Genomic DNA, 16,556 nt, shown 5'->3' on the forward strand with positions numbered 1-16,556 from the left:
CCCCAATACAAGTTTAAAAGAAATAAAATAAAAGACAAAATTTGTTTCTATTCTGTTCTAATAAGGACCCCAAATGAGCTCCACTACACAACAAAATAGTGAGAATCTCAACATATGCATGTGCCTCCTTGCCTGCTGATCTCATGCTTTTTGTTGTCTACAACAAGACAGATGACCTTGTAAATTCTTCATGTTTCATTGACGGTTTAATCTTATTCTCTGTATCTAACAAATATCCATGACTTTCTGTTCCACAATCTCAATCTCCAGTTATTCAGTCTCAATGAGTTTGCTGCTTGTTGGTTTATATATATTAATGATGACTAACACATTGTCAAACTAAGGACTCACTAGACATAAGTTTTAACAAGTTTGTTGATGCACAGCACTCAGATTATCACTGAATCCTGATCTTGAAATCTTATCACTGGCAGTCCCCTTCCTGCTCTATCATGCACTGAAGGGAATCAATAAGATTGGGATTCATCCTTTCTTAATATGTGAAGTTAGTTAAACTCCAATCGATTACTACTGAATATCCTTTTCAACTATCAGGATCTCACTATTTTTTGAGCCACCAAGGATTCCACATATCATTAGTCTCCTAGATATGACCTTGAGAGTAGGGAAGAGGTCATCAGAGGTATATTATTTATGTTCTTCTCCCCATTATTTTCTGTTATCCTTTTTTCACCCTCCACTTCACCTGACCTGCTGTGGGAGAGTGGACCTCGTTTATCTAAGCCACTGGCAATTCTTCAGGAAGCACTAAAGACTCAACCCACTTTCCGTGAGACACTGCAATGATTTTAACTTGAACTTTCTTTCTCCCTCCCTCCCTCTTTTTAAGGTGCCTGACGGCTTCCCCCAATGCTGCTCCATCACTTGACTAATGTGCTGTATGAATTTAGCTTTCTGCTTTTTGTCTTCCCCTCGAGGTAGCCCTTCTGCTAAAGACCGCCTAGAACATTTGATGAAGGTAGGAAAGTTTGATTCATATAAAATACATAGTTATGCAGTGCAATGAAACAGAAATGTCTCAAAATTCTTTGCACCATTACTTTTGGAGTGCATTGACAGGGATGCCAACTGTGCAAGTAGTGTCCCTCAATCAGATGGCTAGTTCATCCATTTCTTTTGGTGGTGGTTGAGGGAGGACTCTTGGCTCGGGCATTGGGTGAAGTCCTTGCTCTTCTCCAAACTGTGCCCTGACCTCTTTAACTTTTACCTCAGTAGGCAGACAGGGGTACTGGCTTAACACCCCTTCCATCAATGCAGGATAGCCTCAGCTCTGCTTTGGAACGATTATGTGCTCAAACCTTGATGTGGCACTTGAACACATATTGGTCTGACCCGGAAGAGTGAGTGCACTCTAACTGAGTCAAGCTGAATACCATCCCACCACGTCATGGTGTTGTTTGTAACAACATAAATTCTGATATAAGGTTTAAATGGAACAATGAAAATTATATCTCAGATCCGATACTAATGAACGGGAGCCGGGAGCATTGCATCAATTACTATGGGATCAAATTCTTTAAAGAAGCATCAGAGAGGTTAAATTAATACATTTGTTTTGAGACAATTCTACCAAGAAGAATTTATTGGCTTAATTGATATAATTAGCATAAAGACAGAATAATGAGATTGATCCGGGACAGTGAATCGGCCTTTAAAATCATCATCATGACTCTTGGATCATCATCCCATGAACATGATAATTAAAGTCTTGTGCTGAATTATCTGTACAAATGTCAATGGTACATCACCTTCAATGGAGATAAACTGCACTTTGAAGAGCTTCAGGTGGAAAGCCGGGTACATTTGGAATGCATGGGTCCCCTCTTGCTCCCATTTTCATGTGTTTACTAATCTATCACCTCTGTGACTCATATTAGGTGCTCTACGTGAAACTGGACACATAGTTGATCATTAATAAAGGCCAAAGATAGTCACTCACGCAAAGAAAAATTATTTATAGCCCCATCAACCAATATAATGTTTTTGCAAGTTGAAAGAAGGTAGAGAATTTGTTCAAACACTCTCATAATGAGTGTGATAATGAGAAACTATGGGTTCATTTTTGAGTGTTCTCATTTCCTTAAGCATTAGCTTGCCAGTGTTCAAGGCCTTTGGAATAGGATCACTAATTGTGCTGGAGTTTTGATCAAGAGCCTGTATCAATCATGTAAAAAATGGGAACTAATACAAAATAGGGCGGGGAGGCAGAAAGTTAGATGATCAAACTCTACAATTAGGATAACTTATAAAATTATTGAAATGCATCACCATGCATTTGTGATTCAAGAAAAAAAATCTTATGAAAACCAAAGTAATACATAAAATAAGGGATTTTTTTTTCAAGACTCCAGCAAAATGTAGAATCCATTTTTCTTTGCCCTGGTTACAAAGAGAGTAACTGCCTGAATGGATGTGGTCCATCGTCCCAATGCGACTGGAGTTAACAGCTCGCAAAGCTGGTACAAAATTATTCCATTCTGAGAGAAAACGAAACACAAGCAAACACATCAGACAAGTTCAATTATAACACAAAGTGCCCGAGTTTCTTCACAGAAATAACTTTAGGCACATTCTACTCAGTGCGTTTGAATTCCACAGCTTTGAAAACGGCAGGAACGTCATTCAGGCGCCACAAGTCCATGCATTGCCAGGAAGAAATACGGAATGAATTTTAGACGTATAGACATGTAGAATTAACTGACCTCAATGTGAATCTTGGAATTTTTGTTCATTAAAATCTTGTGTTAGTGTGTGCCTACACGTGATTTCTACTGGATATCACACCATACATTTCTTTGCGCTGTACAGAAGGTGGTGAATTCTACTAGTCAAGTCTCCGTTAAGAGAAATAACCTCCAATTATGAATGATGAGCTCTGAGAGTAGCTTTGTGCTGTGAAGGTGGATGGTCAGAGGCCAAACTGCCTCCACTGAGCATCCTTGCATCACAATATTTAAGAAGGTAGCATACTTACATTTCAGAAAGGAGATAGTACATTGGTGACAGGAAAGATAATGGAATCCCTACTAAGGGAGAAAATAGAAAACCCACAGAAACCAAAAATATAATAATAAAGTCAGCATGGATTTCAAACTGGAAACTCTTTCTTGCCCAACTTCATTGAATTCTTTGAAGAGGTAACAGGAAGAACAGATAAGGGCAATTTAGTCGATGTAATATATCTAGGTTTCCAAAAAGACAAACAGACTTTGATTTATATAGTGCTTTTCATGACCACCAGATGTCTCAAAGCACTTGACAGCCAATGAAGTACTTTTGAAGTGTAGTCACTGTTGAAGCATGGCAGCCAATTTGAACACAGTAAGCTCCCACAAAGAACCAGGTGATAATGACCTGCTAATCTGTTTTTGTGATGTTAATTTGAGGGATAAATATTGCCCAGGACACTGGGGATAATTCCCCTACTCTTTTCATAATAATGCCACGGGATCTTTTAAGTCAACCGGAGTGGGCAAACGGGGCCTTAGTTTAACGTCTCATCCGAAAGGCAGCACTGCTGACAGTGCAGCACTCCCTCCGTACTGCACTGGAGGTCAGCCTTGATTTTGTGCTCAAGTCTGAGAGAGGGACTTGAACCTGGAACCTTCTGAGATCTTCAATAAAGTTCCACATACTGGACTAATGAATAAAGGCCAGAGCATGCTGAGTCAGGCGACAAATAGCTAGATGGCTGCAAGATAGAAGGCAGAGACTTGGGTTAAAGGGGAGTTATAACAGAGTGGCTGAAGGTGGGAAGTGTGGTCCCACAAGAATCAGTGCTGGATCTCGGAGCACAAACACACAAATCACAAAGGAGTGACACAGATTAATAAAGCCATAAAAAAGCAAACTAAGCAGTAGGGTTTATTTCGAGAGGAACAGAATTATCAAATAGATTGGTTATGCTAAACTTGTATTGAACCTTGACTAGACCACACTTGGAGTACTTGGTTGCCATACGATAAAGAGGCACTGGAGAGGGTGCAAAAAGGATTTACAAGGATGATATCAGAACTATGAGGTTACACCTATCAGGAAAGGATGAACAGGCTGGGTCTCTTTTCTCTTGGAAAGAGAAGGCTGAGGGGTGACCTAATAGAGGTCTTTAAAATTATGAAAGGTTTTGATCGAGTGGATACAGAGAGAATGTTTCCACTTGTGGGAGGAGCATAACTGGAGGCCACTGATATAAGATAGTCACCAAGAAATCCAACAGGGAATTCAGAAGAAACTTCTTTTTTGAAGCGGTGGAACTGGCTACCACAGGGAGTGGTTACAGAAAATATTATAGAGGCTTTTAAGGGGAAGCTAGATCAGCCAGATAGAGGATTATGAGATAGAGTTACAGCAGGAAGAATGGGACAAGGCTTGATAGAGCATAAACACTGGCATGGACTGTTGGGCCGAATGGCCTGTTTCTCTGCTATATGTTCTACGTAATATACAACCTCAAAAAACATGTATTTATATTGCACCTTGGAAATATACTGTTGTTCCTTCATTGTCAGTCAAAATCTTGGCGTACCCTCCAACAGCGACACCCACATCCGTGAATGAATAACAGAGAGATATATATCCCCAGGAACTTCAAAGAGAAGAAGAGGGGGAGATAGAAGCCACAGTGGGAAAGTTAGGACAAGTGAGAAACCAGTCAACGGAAAAGCTAGGTTTTGAGAATGCTTCAAAGGTAGGGAGATAGTTGAGAGTTGCACGGGTTTAAGGAGGGGATGCCAGAGAGTAAGGTTGACAGGCCTAAAGGTCTGCCAGGTCAAGATAGATGCACAGAAAGGCAGAGCCTGAAGACTGGAGGACACTGGAGAGGAGGGGACATTCTCCTAATTGGAGCTTGGTTTCCTCAGCAATAACATTAGGTACCCAGCATTGCAATAGCACACACCAGGTACAAGTGCACAGGGGCAGAAAGATTACATTTGTACAGCTACAATGTCTACTTGACACGCAAAGATAGCTTTCTCCTTTAGTAAAACTGATCACCTTGCTCTCAGGTATTATGGAGTTGACTGGTCTTTCAACCTTCTTGGCATGAAGTTAGTGTTGAAAAATACAGTGCAAGACATGAGTGAGCATTACACCAGAAACTCTCAGCTTCCTACGGTATGTAACTTGATGCCACAAAATATTTCTGGTGCGGAGTTTACAGCTCCTTTTAACATGGATTTCACTAGAATTGGCAGGACTACAAGCATATGAAGTAAGGCATTACAAAAGTGTTACACACTTGAGGAAGGGTTGGGGATGTGCAGCGAATGATACAGGTGGTGATGAAAAAGGCTCTCGTTGGTCAGGAACTACTGCAGACCCTCGAATGAGTGTCTGGCTTGCCCTGTTAGGCATGCTGCTGTTCTGTTAACAGAATCAGAGGAAGCTAAGAAAGATATGTTCACGAGAAATTGATCAATTTGCAAAGAGAAATCCTCAATCAGGCAACAATGAAAAAATTCAAAGCAAATGTGTGCACCATAGCTTCTTTTGGCATGCAGTCTCACTTCATATCTGTACTGCCCATTGTTGTGTCAAAACTAATGGGAAACACACTCCTTCTTAACTCAAGTGACAGACAAAGAATTATCGACAACTGTGCAGGATGTAGACTGGCTAGCTTTCCATACTCAATGGGAAGAGGCTCACTTAAAAATGGTTTCAAAGAACCTGGTTGGATGAGTGTTAGTACTCCATTGGCATCTTCCTTCAAATTATAGGCACTCTCAGTCCACAGCATTCATCAATCTAGTAAAACTCTAATAGACTCTTGGTCATTGACTGTTAAAGATCCTGAGAAAATCAGTTTGGCCCCCAATCACTCCATGCAAAGATAACTTCAGACTCATTTCCAATTCTTAATAGTTTGACAGGGTTCCTCTGAAAGAGGCAAGGGAACTGGGATATATAAGAGCGAGTGCGCTAACTCGTACTGAGATTGAGGTGTATTTACAGGCTAACAGCAGAGCGAAGGGACTTATATGTTGTAACTGGCCATTATTAAGGCTGGCCTGGGGGTGCTCACTTTGCGCAGAAAACTTAAAGGATCTTGTGATGGTGAATAGAAGTTGGCCAATCTCCTGTAATGCTCAAAATCACTGCATGGTCCATAACATCTTATCAACCACTGTATAAAAAACAACAGGTGACCACTAGTTGCCTAAGAGATGTGTGCATTAACATTTACAAGTTATTGAGGCTTCCTTGAGGCTGTTTTGGTCAGTATTTCGTTTGCCTACCTTTAGCTTGGTCTCAATCTTTACACTTTTAGTGATTAAAAACACATATACCCAAAATTATGACAGGAAAATCTTTTGTCCATAGTGGAAATTAATAAAAATTGGAGGCGGTCATTTACAGTTCTGCTAAATCATAAATTACCGCCATAATTAAGTCACTAAGGCCAAAGAATGGACCATAAAGGAAAGGAAGCCTTCGGCGTGATTTGAAACTGCTGATATCAGTATTAAGTTGAGTTTAGTTTAGAGATACAGCACTGAAACAGGCCCTTCAGCCCACCGAGTCTGTGCCGACCATCAAGGGGCTGGTAATTACTTCATAATGGGATCAGTAGTCTTACTGAACAGTTCATGGCAATAACAGGGCTGCTTCGATGTTCTTCGTTCTCAGCCACCCACCCTTTAGAAGCTACCTGCTGCTGCTGGTGTCACAATTAGCCCATACTCTGATGGAATGTAATTGGTGAGCTGCCTTGCCATCGGCAGCTCCCAGCTCAGATTTGAATGATGCCCAGGGAGCTGAAAATCACATCAGCCTCTTTGGCGCCGGAATGCGGAGGTGGTGGGCCGGCCTACTCCTCTGGCTGGCCGCCCACAAGTCAAAGTTTACCCCCAATGTCTGATTAAATAGAATGGAGCCCTCAGGATGACGTTTCATCTTTTACCCATGACCCCACTTATATGGCACTTGTGATAGATGCTTCAATGAAAAAAATTCTTTTCTACTTCTATGACATAAAAAAGAAACAAGCAGCATCACAACATGCAGAGCAAAGAGAACACCACTTTTCCTCAAACAATTAGATGTTCAATAAACGCAAGAGACTGAATGAGGGGGGAAAAATCCTGCTGACATGCTTTGCTTTTCAGGACTTAATGTTTCCAAATGCTTTCTTCTTTCTACTCAATGTGATAGCTACTCAGGGAATGGAATTTCTTCCTGCTGTCATACAGGACACCATCAGGTAGAGACATTCCATCTCCCACACCCAAACCTCCAAGTTAAGGTCAAGCTTGGTGTGTTCCATGTGTTTGTAAAGGGCCTTGTGACCTCTTGTTGCAGCAGAGGAGGAGGAGGAGGACGAGGAGTTGACTGGTTCAGATAAATTAGCAAAGCCGATACTACTGTGTCCCCTTGGATATATCCAAGGTGGGAGCAGCCCCAGTCCACTCATGGACAGTTCAATTTGAATTGCTGACACTGGAAGAGTTAAAGAGAGTGGTCTTCAAATTGAGATAATTTAAACACTTCCTCTGACAAACCTGCTTTCAAAAGATATGCTGTGTGACACTGAATTTGCTGAAATACGTCTAACGGTCCTGTTTCCTGCTTAAGACCAGGCTTTCTGGTAGACAAAGATGATGCCTTTTTGATGGTTACCCATTCTAAATGATGTTTATATTAAAGTATAATTCAGTCACATGCAGGCAACTTTCAGCATTAACTTCATTGAATCTCCTCTTTCAGTATTCCCAGGGAAATTATGGCATGGAGAATATGGCATTGGGATAATAAATCTATCTCACTTATTCAAGGCATTAGGATCATCTTCAGATCAGTTGCCAATCTGCACAGTTTGAAGTACAAGTTTCATGGCCTGCTTCAAATGAAAACCATTCCCTTCCTCACCCACCAAGACCTGTTACCTACATGGAGCTTTTTTTTTTTATCATGAAGGGTTGGATAGGCTGTGCAGGCAAGGCCACAGAAATCTCCACAATTATTGACAAGACTGGTGTACGGCAGTTTGATTGATAGCAAATGAAATGAAAACCTTTCTATACACTCCACCACTGAGACTGCCGACTTCCATCTCCATAATATTACCCATCTTGGCTCCTGCCTCAGCCCATCAGCAGTCGAAACCTTCACCCATACTTTTATTACTTCCAGACTTGACTATCCCTAAGCTCTCCCGCACGGCCTCCCATCTTCCACCTTCTTCAGACCATCCAAAACTCTGCTGCCCAAATCCTAACTCGCACCAAATCCCTTACACTCATCACTCCCGTACTTGCTGATCCACATTGGCTCCAAATCCACCAGCACCAAATTAAAAATTCTCAAGCTCGTGTTCAAATCCCTCCATGGCCTGACCCCCAGCCCATCTCTGTAACCTCTTCCAGCCCAACAATCCTCCAAGATATCTGCATTCCTTCAATTCTGTCCTCTTGTGCATCCCTGATTTCCTTTGGCCACCAATGGTGGTCTTGCCTTCAGCTGTCTTAACTTCAATCTCTGAAATCCCCTTGTTAAACCTCACAACCTCTCCCAAATCTCTCCCTTCCTTTAAGGCACTCCTGAATACCTATCTCTCTGAGCAAAATTCAGTCAGCTGTCCTAATGTCTATTTCTTTGGCTCGGTGTATAATTTTGTTTGATGACACTCCTATTAAATGCCTTGGGACATTAAAAGGTGCTACATAAATACAAGTTGTTGTTGTTTACGGGCTGAGGATATGCAACGATATTTTGTCTTGGGAGTATGTGAAATCCTTCCCTGTATATGTGCAATGTTAAAAATGGAGTGCCATGGTGGCTGAAACAATTGTCACGTGATAGTTGGGGTCATGGAAGTCGAGGAGGCAGTCACAGTCTCAGCTGTTGTTGGTTAGTCCTCAGTTGATTGCACAATCCTTTGAGTAATGGAAAGGTCTGGAGCCCTAGCTGTTCAGTTGCTGTCTGCAGGGAGCTCCTGAGTCACAATCGACTTGTACTGGCCTGCAGAACAAGAGCGTGTGAACTTCAAAAGTAATCCATTCCAGCGAATTACTTTGAGGACATTTCAACATGATTAGGAACTACACAAATGAGAGTGTTACAGTCATATTTTGTTGGATAAAAGAGGCTCCATGAAGGAACAGGCCAAGGAAGATCTTATGGGGAATCTTCAGTGAACTTTTAGGTTTACCAAAAGCCAGAAATAGCAACAGTGCTACAATTTGGTGTTCCCCGTTCTGTGCTTTCAACATTGGGAGTGTGATTGGTATTCCATAATTCCTGAGGAAAATATTACCAAAACTGAGATGGAGAGATGGAGCCAGTGGACATGCAGAGCAGAAGATGGCACAAAGCCAGATATTGACATAGCATCAGAGGTAGAGAGGTGACAGAAAGTTTAAATAGTTTCACCTTTGGCACAGGAAGTAAATTGCTGACAACCAGAAGAAAACGTTTGACAAACACAGAACATGAATTCAGCTACAAACACTTCAGGTCACTTTGGCCGTGTGTTGACGTGATCCTGCTTTAGGCCACACTGACACTTAATGACCGAAGCGGGCCACTTCAGAGTGGTTAGAATTACCCTTACATAGACTGAAGCATCTGCAAATGCTCCAATTATTTAATACCCTATTAACCAGCAAAGTTAAGGCCATGTGGAGTTGAAGGGAAAATAATTTTACGTGTATGGATTTCTTGCCGTAAAGATGTTGGGATATGGGATACTCCACAACACCCCAACTGCAAACAAACACATTGAACAGAAGGAGTTTTTTTCAAGGCTACATTATATTAAATTACACTATTAATAATCACTATGACCATTTGATTGGATGTTGATTATCAGTCAAAATACCTCCAGTTGAATTTGGTAACAAGATAATCTAGACATTCACTGCTTCAAGTGAAATAGGTTTCAATGGAGCTGAATTAGGTTTTAATTGGAAGGTAGCTTAAATACACTCCAATAATTTATTGCTCATAGATGATGCCTCCTATTTTTGATTTGCCAAACGAGTATCTTAAAACAGTAAATTGTTGGGACTGCTCAGCCCCACTTTTCTCGCATGGTGGTAGTTCAGGTTGGCATTCTAACGCACTGTACACAATCTAGAATTAGGATACTGGAATTGTCCATGTCTTAGCACTTGGCAGGACTATCATGTGAGACAAGTCCACAAGTAGGTTGGAAAATTGCAGATGATTTTCATGAGCTGCTGCATCTTTTGAGCTTTTGATTTCTTCTCCATAACACTGCCATGACTTGCATTCGGTCATACTCAGAAGAATGTAAATGCATACACCTGAATATTAAGGATGACATTGTTTCAAGTGCAAGAGATAGCTCCCTTCACGACACCCCACATTCCACTTTTTATATCGAGATTTGTGACGCGAATGTCTGGCTTGCAAGCAAAGTACTGGTACAAAAGGGAACAACAACAGTTGACAGGCTAGAAATGTAGCAGAGTTCAGGCTTACCATTTACAGCAGGAGACAGGCTATGATCTCTTTCCACATGCCTTTTATTCCCTTTCAGAGTACGGCTCTTTATATCGGACCCTTCCAGCATACTCACTATGTCATTGCGGTCAATATTCTTCAGAGCTGAGTGCAAACTTTCCACTAAGAAGACAGAAGCATCAGGTCAATACATTGAAAGATAACAATACTCATTGCACTCATTTATCAACAGAGTTCAGAACATGAAGAATCTTTTGGAACAGAAAAAGGCCAACTCTTTTCATACTCACTCAGCAGCTCCTCAGTCTCCTCTCAGCAGAAACTCATTCTTGAGCCTGTTAGCACTGTCTGCTTCAATGGCCTCATCTGGGTATTATTTATAAAATTTATACCCAATGAAATAAAATGTTCTGCCTGACTTTCCAAACTACTCCCAACTTCCTACGTGTTACCCATCCCATTGTTAATTGAGTATCTACATCCACATCATTGCTCTTCAGAATAGCAATTCATCAAGCAGAACAAATACTTTACTGTCATTTACACCAAATCCTGTGATGGTTCTCCACGAAGAATGGAACACATGCTCCAGTCAGATATACCATGGGTTATGTGCAGAGTAAAGTTCCCCTCACCCAACCTGAGACGACCACCTTTCTTCATCACACAAGTCTGCCACTTGCTTGGCCTATGCTAGCCATCCTTGTAGCCTTTCAGCTGTGTTTTTCTTACATTTATATAAATATACGCAGCATTACATTTCTGTGGTAGATTTATTCAGTATCGTTTGCAAATGTAATGCTGATGGTAATTTTCAGCACGGGCACAGATTGCCATTTTGTTCTGTGTTGTTACTGGCTGATACCACCCACTGAAAGACTAAAAACCAGAACAAAATTCCTTCCTTCTTCGAAGAAATCACTTACTTCATTGAGAAACAGCAGGCTGGAAACATTGTATTGGCAGAATTACCCACTTGCAGTTCAATTGCATCATATTGTTTTTTTATGGCTCTGTTCAACATCCTTTCAATATACAGGGACATATGGAATAAGAAAAGGATGTCCAGTCTGTGCCATTATAGAACTCTGGTGAGCCTGTGGAATTCGCTACCACAGAAAGCAGCTGAGGCCAAAACATTGTATGTTTTCAAGAAGGAGTTAGATATCGCTCTTGGGGTTAAAGGGATCAAAGGGTATGGGGAGAAAGCAGGAACAGGTTACTGAGCTGGATGATCAGCCATGATCATAATGAATGGCGGAGCAGGCTTGAAGGGCCGAATGGCCTACTCTGCTCCTATTTTCTATGTTTCTATGAGCACTGGCACAGGCACAATGTTCTCCAAAGCCTCCTTCAATGCTCAAGCTGACTTACATTGTACAAGGATCCTACCAAACCCCATTTACCCTCTTCAGGAATATGCAACGTACATGCAAGAAAATCTCTGAAACATTCATCAGTTCGCATACCTCTACGATTCAACTCTAGTTTGTTTGTTCCAGACCGGAGATCTGACTGCATCTGACTACTCCCCAACAGTCGAAGCACCAATGTATCCTGTAGTGTATTTGATCATTTCAGTCTAAACTAATACCTAAGAACATCAATACAGATACCAACCCAATATTTATTCAGTTCCTTTCCTTACACAGAATCGAGTGCATTAGCTGGGCGTCGCTTTTACATTCTTAATTCTGTCCAGAAAAATAAACTCTCGGAAATTCTGCTCTTGTGCCTTTTTATAAATTTTTCCACTTGGTCTTTTGCAAACTTAGCCCTGGCTGAGGTTTAATTTTGAACCTACTTTTGGCTCTCTTGCCCTCGTGGGTGGCCCACAAGTTGAGAAGTGCTGCACTCTGCTCAAGTAGTGAGTTGGGATTCTCCACTCGGATCCTGTTGATGTCATCGACGGAGAATTGTAGCTCTCTTGCCAACTCTGTAACCAACAGGCGGAGATGAACAGTTAAGTTACAACAACATAGAGAGGAAAACTCCGTGAACCAGACTGACAGCTGTCGCTGGGAACACTTTGAAAATAACTTACTGATATTGTGTCATCTGAAGAGATGCTGAGGGGCTGGGCACCCCTTCCATATGAGGGAAGTATTGCCAATGGAACATTGGCTCAAGGCCAGAGGAGTACCAGCAGAGGCTTCACTTCTGCTTGCAGGCCTCTTCCAAATGCTCCTCATTTGAGATAAAAACAGAAAATGCTACAAATACAGAGCGGGTCCATCTGCATCTGATATAAGAGAGAGTAAACTTTAAGATTGAGGTTCTTTGCCAAAAACCTATCTTTTTCCTTTTCAGATGATTAATTATGGATGTGCCGCCATGTATTTCCAGCATTTTCTTTCTTTATTTCAGATTGACATGAAAAGTTTTCATGTTAATTTCTTCCACTGGAGGAAATGTTTGAAGATAGATTACTCCTCCAACTCTGCTCCAACAAGAGGAGTACCTCCTCACCAGGCAGCTGCTTTTCCACAAAGTTTCTTTCTTTAAAATTCATTCTCAGAGGAGACTGACATCTCTGACATGGCTGATCTTTATTGCTCAGCCCTGGTTTCCCTTGAGAAGGTGGTGGAAGGCCTTTTTCTGGAACCGCTGCAGTCCCTGCACTCCCAGTACACTCTCAGTACTGTTAGGGAGGGAGTTCCAGGATTTTGACCCAGTGAGGATGAATGTTCCAGTTGGGCTTGTGTGTGACTTGGAGGGGAACTTGCAGGGAACGCTGTTTCCATGCTCCTGCTTCCCGTGTCCAGTCTAGGCAGCAGAGGTTGTGGGTTTGGAAGGTGGTAAGACAGATCTGATCTCTCCACCAAGTCTTCACCTTAGACAGGTCATTGCAGTGATGTTGAGCAGTGATGAGGTACTGTGCCCACCAGACAGTAAGGGAGGATTAAGTAAACTCCAGCGACTGCTCAGCATCTGAAGACAGGCAGAGACCTGCTTGCCAGTTATTCACCTGCTCTCTTGCCTGGAGAGTGATACAAGGTACAAGGGAACCCAAAGAAAAAAAAACAGAAGAATCTCGACAATAATTGAAGGAAAAGCATTTGCTAATTAACTCATCCTTCATTTGGACACCAGGCTGGATTTAACACCAACGGCAGGGGTCCTGGTGACGGACCAGAAGGCAGGAGTCAAACCCACCTCGGCCCTGTTTCCAAAACCCAAGCATTCCATAGCGGGCAGTCAATTAAGTGCCCATTGACCCTTTAAGGGATAAACTCCCACCTCCAGAGCTGCCAGCAGTACCAGCAGCATCACTGTAGGTGTTGCATGACGCCCGAGTGCCAAATGTATAAGAGGCCCCGGAATCCAGGTAGGTGGGATTGGGGTTACCAGGGTCAGTCAGGCAGGTTAATGGTGAGGGGACAGTGGTTGATGAAGGTGGTGCGGATGGAATGGTTGGGAGGGGGGGTGGTGGTGGTGGGAGTTGTTGCTGTGGTTTCCCTCCGTGGGCCATAGATTGCACAAGAGGAGGGACCCCCACACCCGCACAGAGTCCGCCAGGAGGCCACCGGGTGGCAGGTCCCTCCAAAGATAATAAATGGGAGCGGAGGTGGGAAGTTGCCGTTAAATGGCCACTTCAGGGTCTGAACTGGCCTCTCTGAGTGGGTGTTTGTGGGGAGAGGGGCAGGGGGGTGGTTTGGCAAAGCTGTCCTTGGCTTTCCTCGGCCTGGACTAAATTTCATGGCGTTGGGAAGACAATGGACACTCCACTAGTCCCCCTTCCCTCACAATTTTATTTTCCAACCGCCTCCCTTCCAGTCCCTATGGGGCTCTAAATGCCAGCCACCATGTTCAAATTCCAGAAAAGGCAGGGAAATAAGATTAGAGTAGACAGCTCCAGTTGAAGAGCGAGCATGATGGGATAAATGGCCTCCTTTTGTGCTTCTAATTTTATCATGTTATGTGCACCTTAAAGGTTGCTGCTCAGATGATGTGACTCTCTCAAACTCATTCATGAGATACGAGGAGAGTTGTAGAGTTGGGACTCAACCCACAAGAGTGCCTTATGCTGCATGCCTGAGTTTATCTGATTGCTTCCTTGTCCAGCACCTCTACCCTCAAGGAGAATGCACCATCCAGACATAGCACATTGTACAAGTGAACACACAAGGATACTGACTCTTCACACTGCTTTAAATTAGACCTTTCAGGGGATGCAGTAGATTTGTGACAAGATGGATGAGACCCACAGAAAATGTGTGCAAAGTGAGGACATTTAACCTAGTTTCTGAAACCAGCACACCTTTTCCTAATTTTCAGTTAGGCTGACTGCTTGGAGTCAGTCAGTCAGTCAGTAACCTCCGTCTGTACAGTTTGTGCTGGTGCTGTTACACCAGCTCTGAGTCGGGTCAACGTTCTTTGGAGAACTCTCGAAGCAGGACCTCCAATTCTATAGCACCAAAGGTCAATGTGTTCCACACATGCTTCCACTGCACTTTCTGGCCACCAGTACAATGCATCCTTTAAAAGTTGAGCAGCTGCCTTGGCAGATTTTACACTGCCCTGCCAAGTATACTCCAGGAAATCTGTTTTCAGGTGCCAGGAGCCAGTTCAGAACTGGGGGGGAGGTGTGGGAAAATCATCACAAAATTCAGTGCAGCCTACCCTGGAGATACTGGTGCAGGTGAACCTGAGACGTGAGTAAATAAAAACAAAAAAAAAAAAATTGCTGGAAATACTCAGCAGGTCTGGCAGCATCTGTGCAGAGAGAAGCAGAATTAAATTTTCAGGTCTGTGACCTTTCATCAGAACTGGCAAAGGTTAGAAATGTAATAGGTTTTAAGCAAATAAGGCGGGGGTGGGGCAAGAGATAACAAAAGGGAAGGTGTTGACAGGACAGAGGGTCACAGAGAATAACTGACAAGGAGGTCATGGGGCAAAGGCAAACGGTATGTTAATGGTGTGGTGAAAGACAAAGCAAGGGTGTTAAATGACAGAAAAATGAACAATGTGAACATATGAGTGAGCTGAACTCCACTTTGGCCATTCTCCTAAAACCTGGGCTATAACATTTGCCTCAATAATTATTTGTGGCAAGGAACTCCAGGTTATCTTCAGCCATTGGGTGATATCATTGTACAGTTTCATTCTTGCACTAATAACCCTGACTGTATGCTCATCTTTACTGATTCCCCAACCCTCTTAAATCATTTCATTATTTTACAACACTAATAGATTCCCCTTAATCTCCTCTTCTGTCCCAGGGGGCAAAGAAAAAAGACGTTTTTGTGCCTTTTTTGATGCCTGTAACTTTTCAATCTTGGCAGTTTTTAATGAATCTTTGCTTTCCTGTTTATATGACTCAAACATCCTTCTGACAATAAGCGAGATGAAGCGCATGTTAATACTCCAACTGTGGCCAAACCAAGGTCTGTGAAAGATTCAACATCACTTCCTTGCAATTCTATCCAAAATCCAGACTCCTATTTGTTTTTCTCAGGCTGTAAAAAAATTGAGTAGCGAGCCTCATAAAATGACAAGAATATGATCAATATATTTGAGACAAAAAAAAACACAATTGCAGGATTGAGCTTCAAGAAGCAAGCACAATGTAAATATTCAGTTCTTCAGAAATGAAGACTCTTAAACTTGAACTCACCAGCCCAGCTTAGACCAAGTTGCTCAGCAATCAGAGACATCTTCATTTCCGCACGTTCTAGGGCACTCAGTGAAGCTGGAACATTTCCAAGCACAGTATTAAAGACCTGTTAAAATACTTACTCCTTATTTAACATCTCAATGCATATCAGTGAGAAATCAGTCACTTTCATTGACTCTCACTGAATAACAGAGGTGGCAGTGGATGTTGCCTCCTGGATTTATTTTTTATTCATTCGGGGGATGCCAGCATTTATTACCCATCCCTAATTGCCCTCGAGAAGGTGGTGGTGAGCTGCTTTCTTAACCCGCTGCAGTCCTTGGGGTAGGTAACACCCACAGTGCTGTTAGGAAGGGAGCTCCACGAATTTGACCCAGCGACAGTGAAGGAACGGCGATATAGTTCCAAGTTAGGATGGTGTGTGACTTGCAGGTGGTGGTGTTCCCATGTATTTGCTGCCCTTGTCCTTCTAGTTGGCAGACATTCTTCA

General features: G+C 42.5%; 1 protein-coding gene across 1 annotated transcript in view; it reads right to left on the minus strand.

The window, feature by feature from the left end:
• The window catches only part of LOC137357071 (ankyrin-1-like), a 183,208-nt gene that overhangs the window by 30,842 nt on the left and 135,810 nt on the right, over positions 1 to 16,556 (minus strand). Inside the window, exons 35-37 of the mRNA XM_068023055.1 lie at positions 16,067 to 16,172; positions 12,254 to 12,385; positions 10,468 to 10,611 (exon numbers count right to left, since the gene is read on the minus strand). Of these exons, the coding sequence (XP_067879156.1) occupies positions 10,468 to 10,611; positions 12,254 to 12,385; positions 16,067 to 16,172 (382 nt within the window). The remainder of the gene's footprint in view (positions 1 to 10,467; positions 10,612 to 12,253; positions 12,386 to 16,066; positions 16,173 to 16,556) is intronic.

The sequence above is a fragment of the Heterodontus francisci genome, chromosome 47, assembly GCF_036365525.1.
Source record: "Heterodontus francisci isolate sHetFra1 chromosome 47, sHetFra1.hap1, whole genome shotgun sequence".
Classification (NCBI taxonomy): Eukaryota; Metazoa; Chordata; class Chondrichthyes; order Heterodontiformes; family Heterodontidae; genus Heterodontus; species Heterodontus francisci.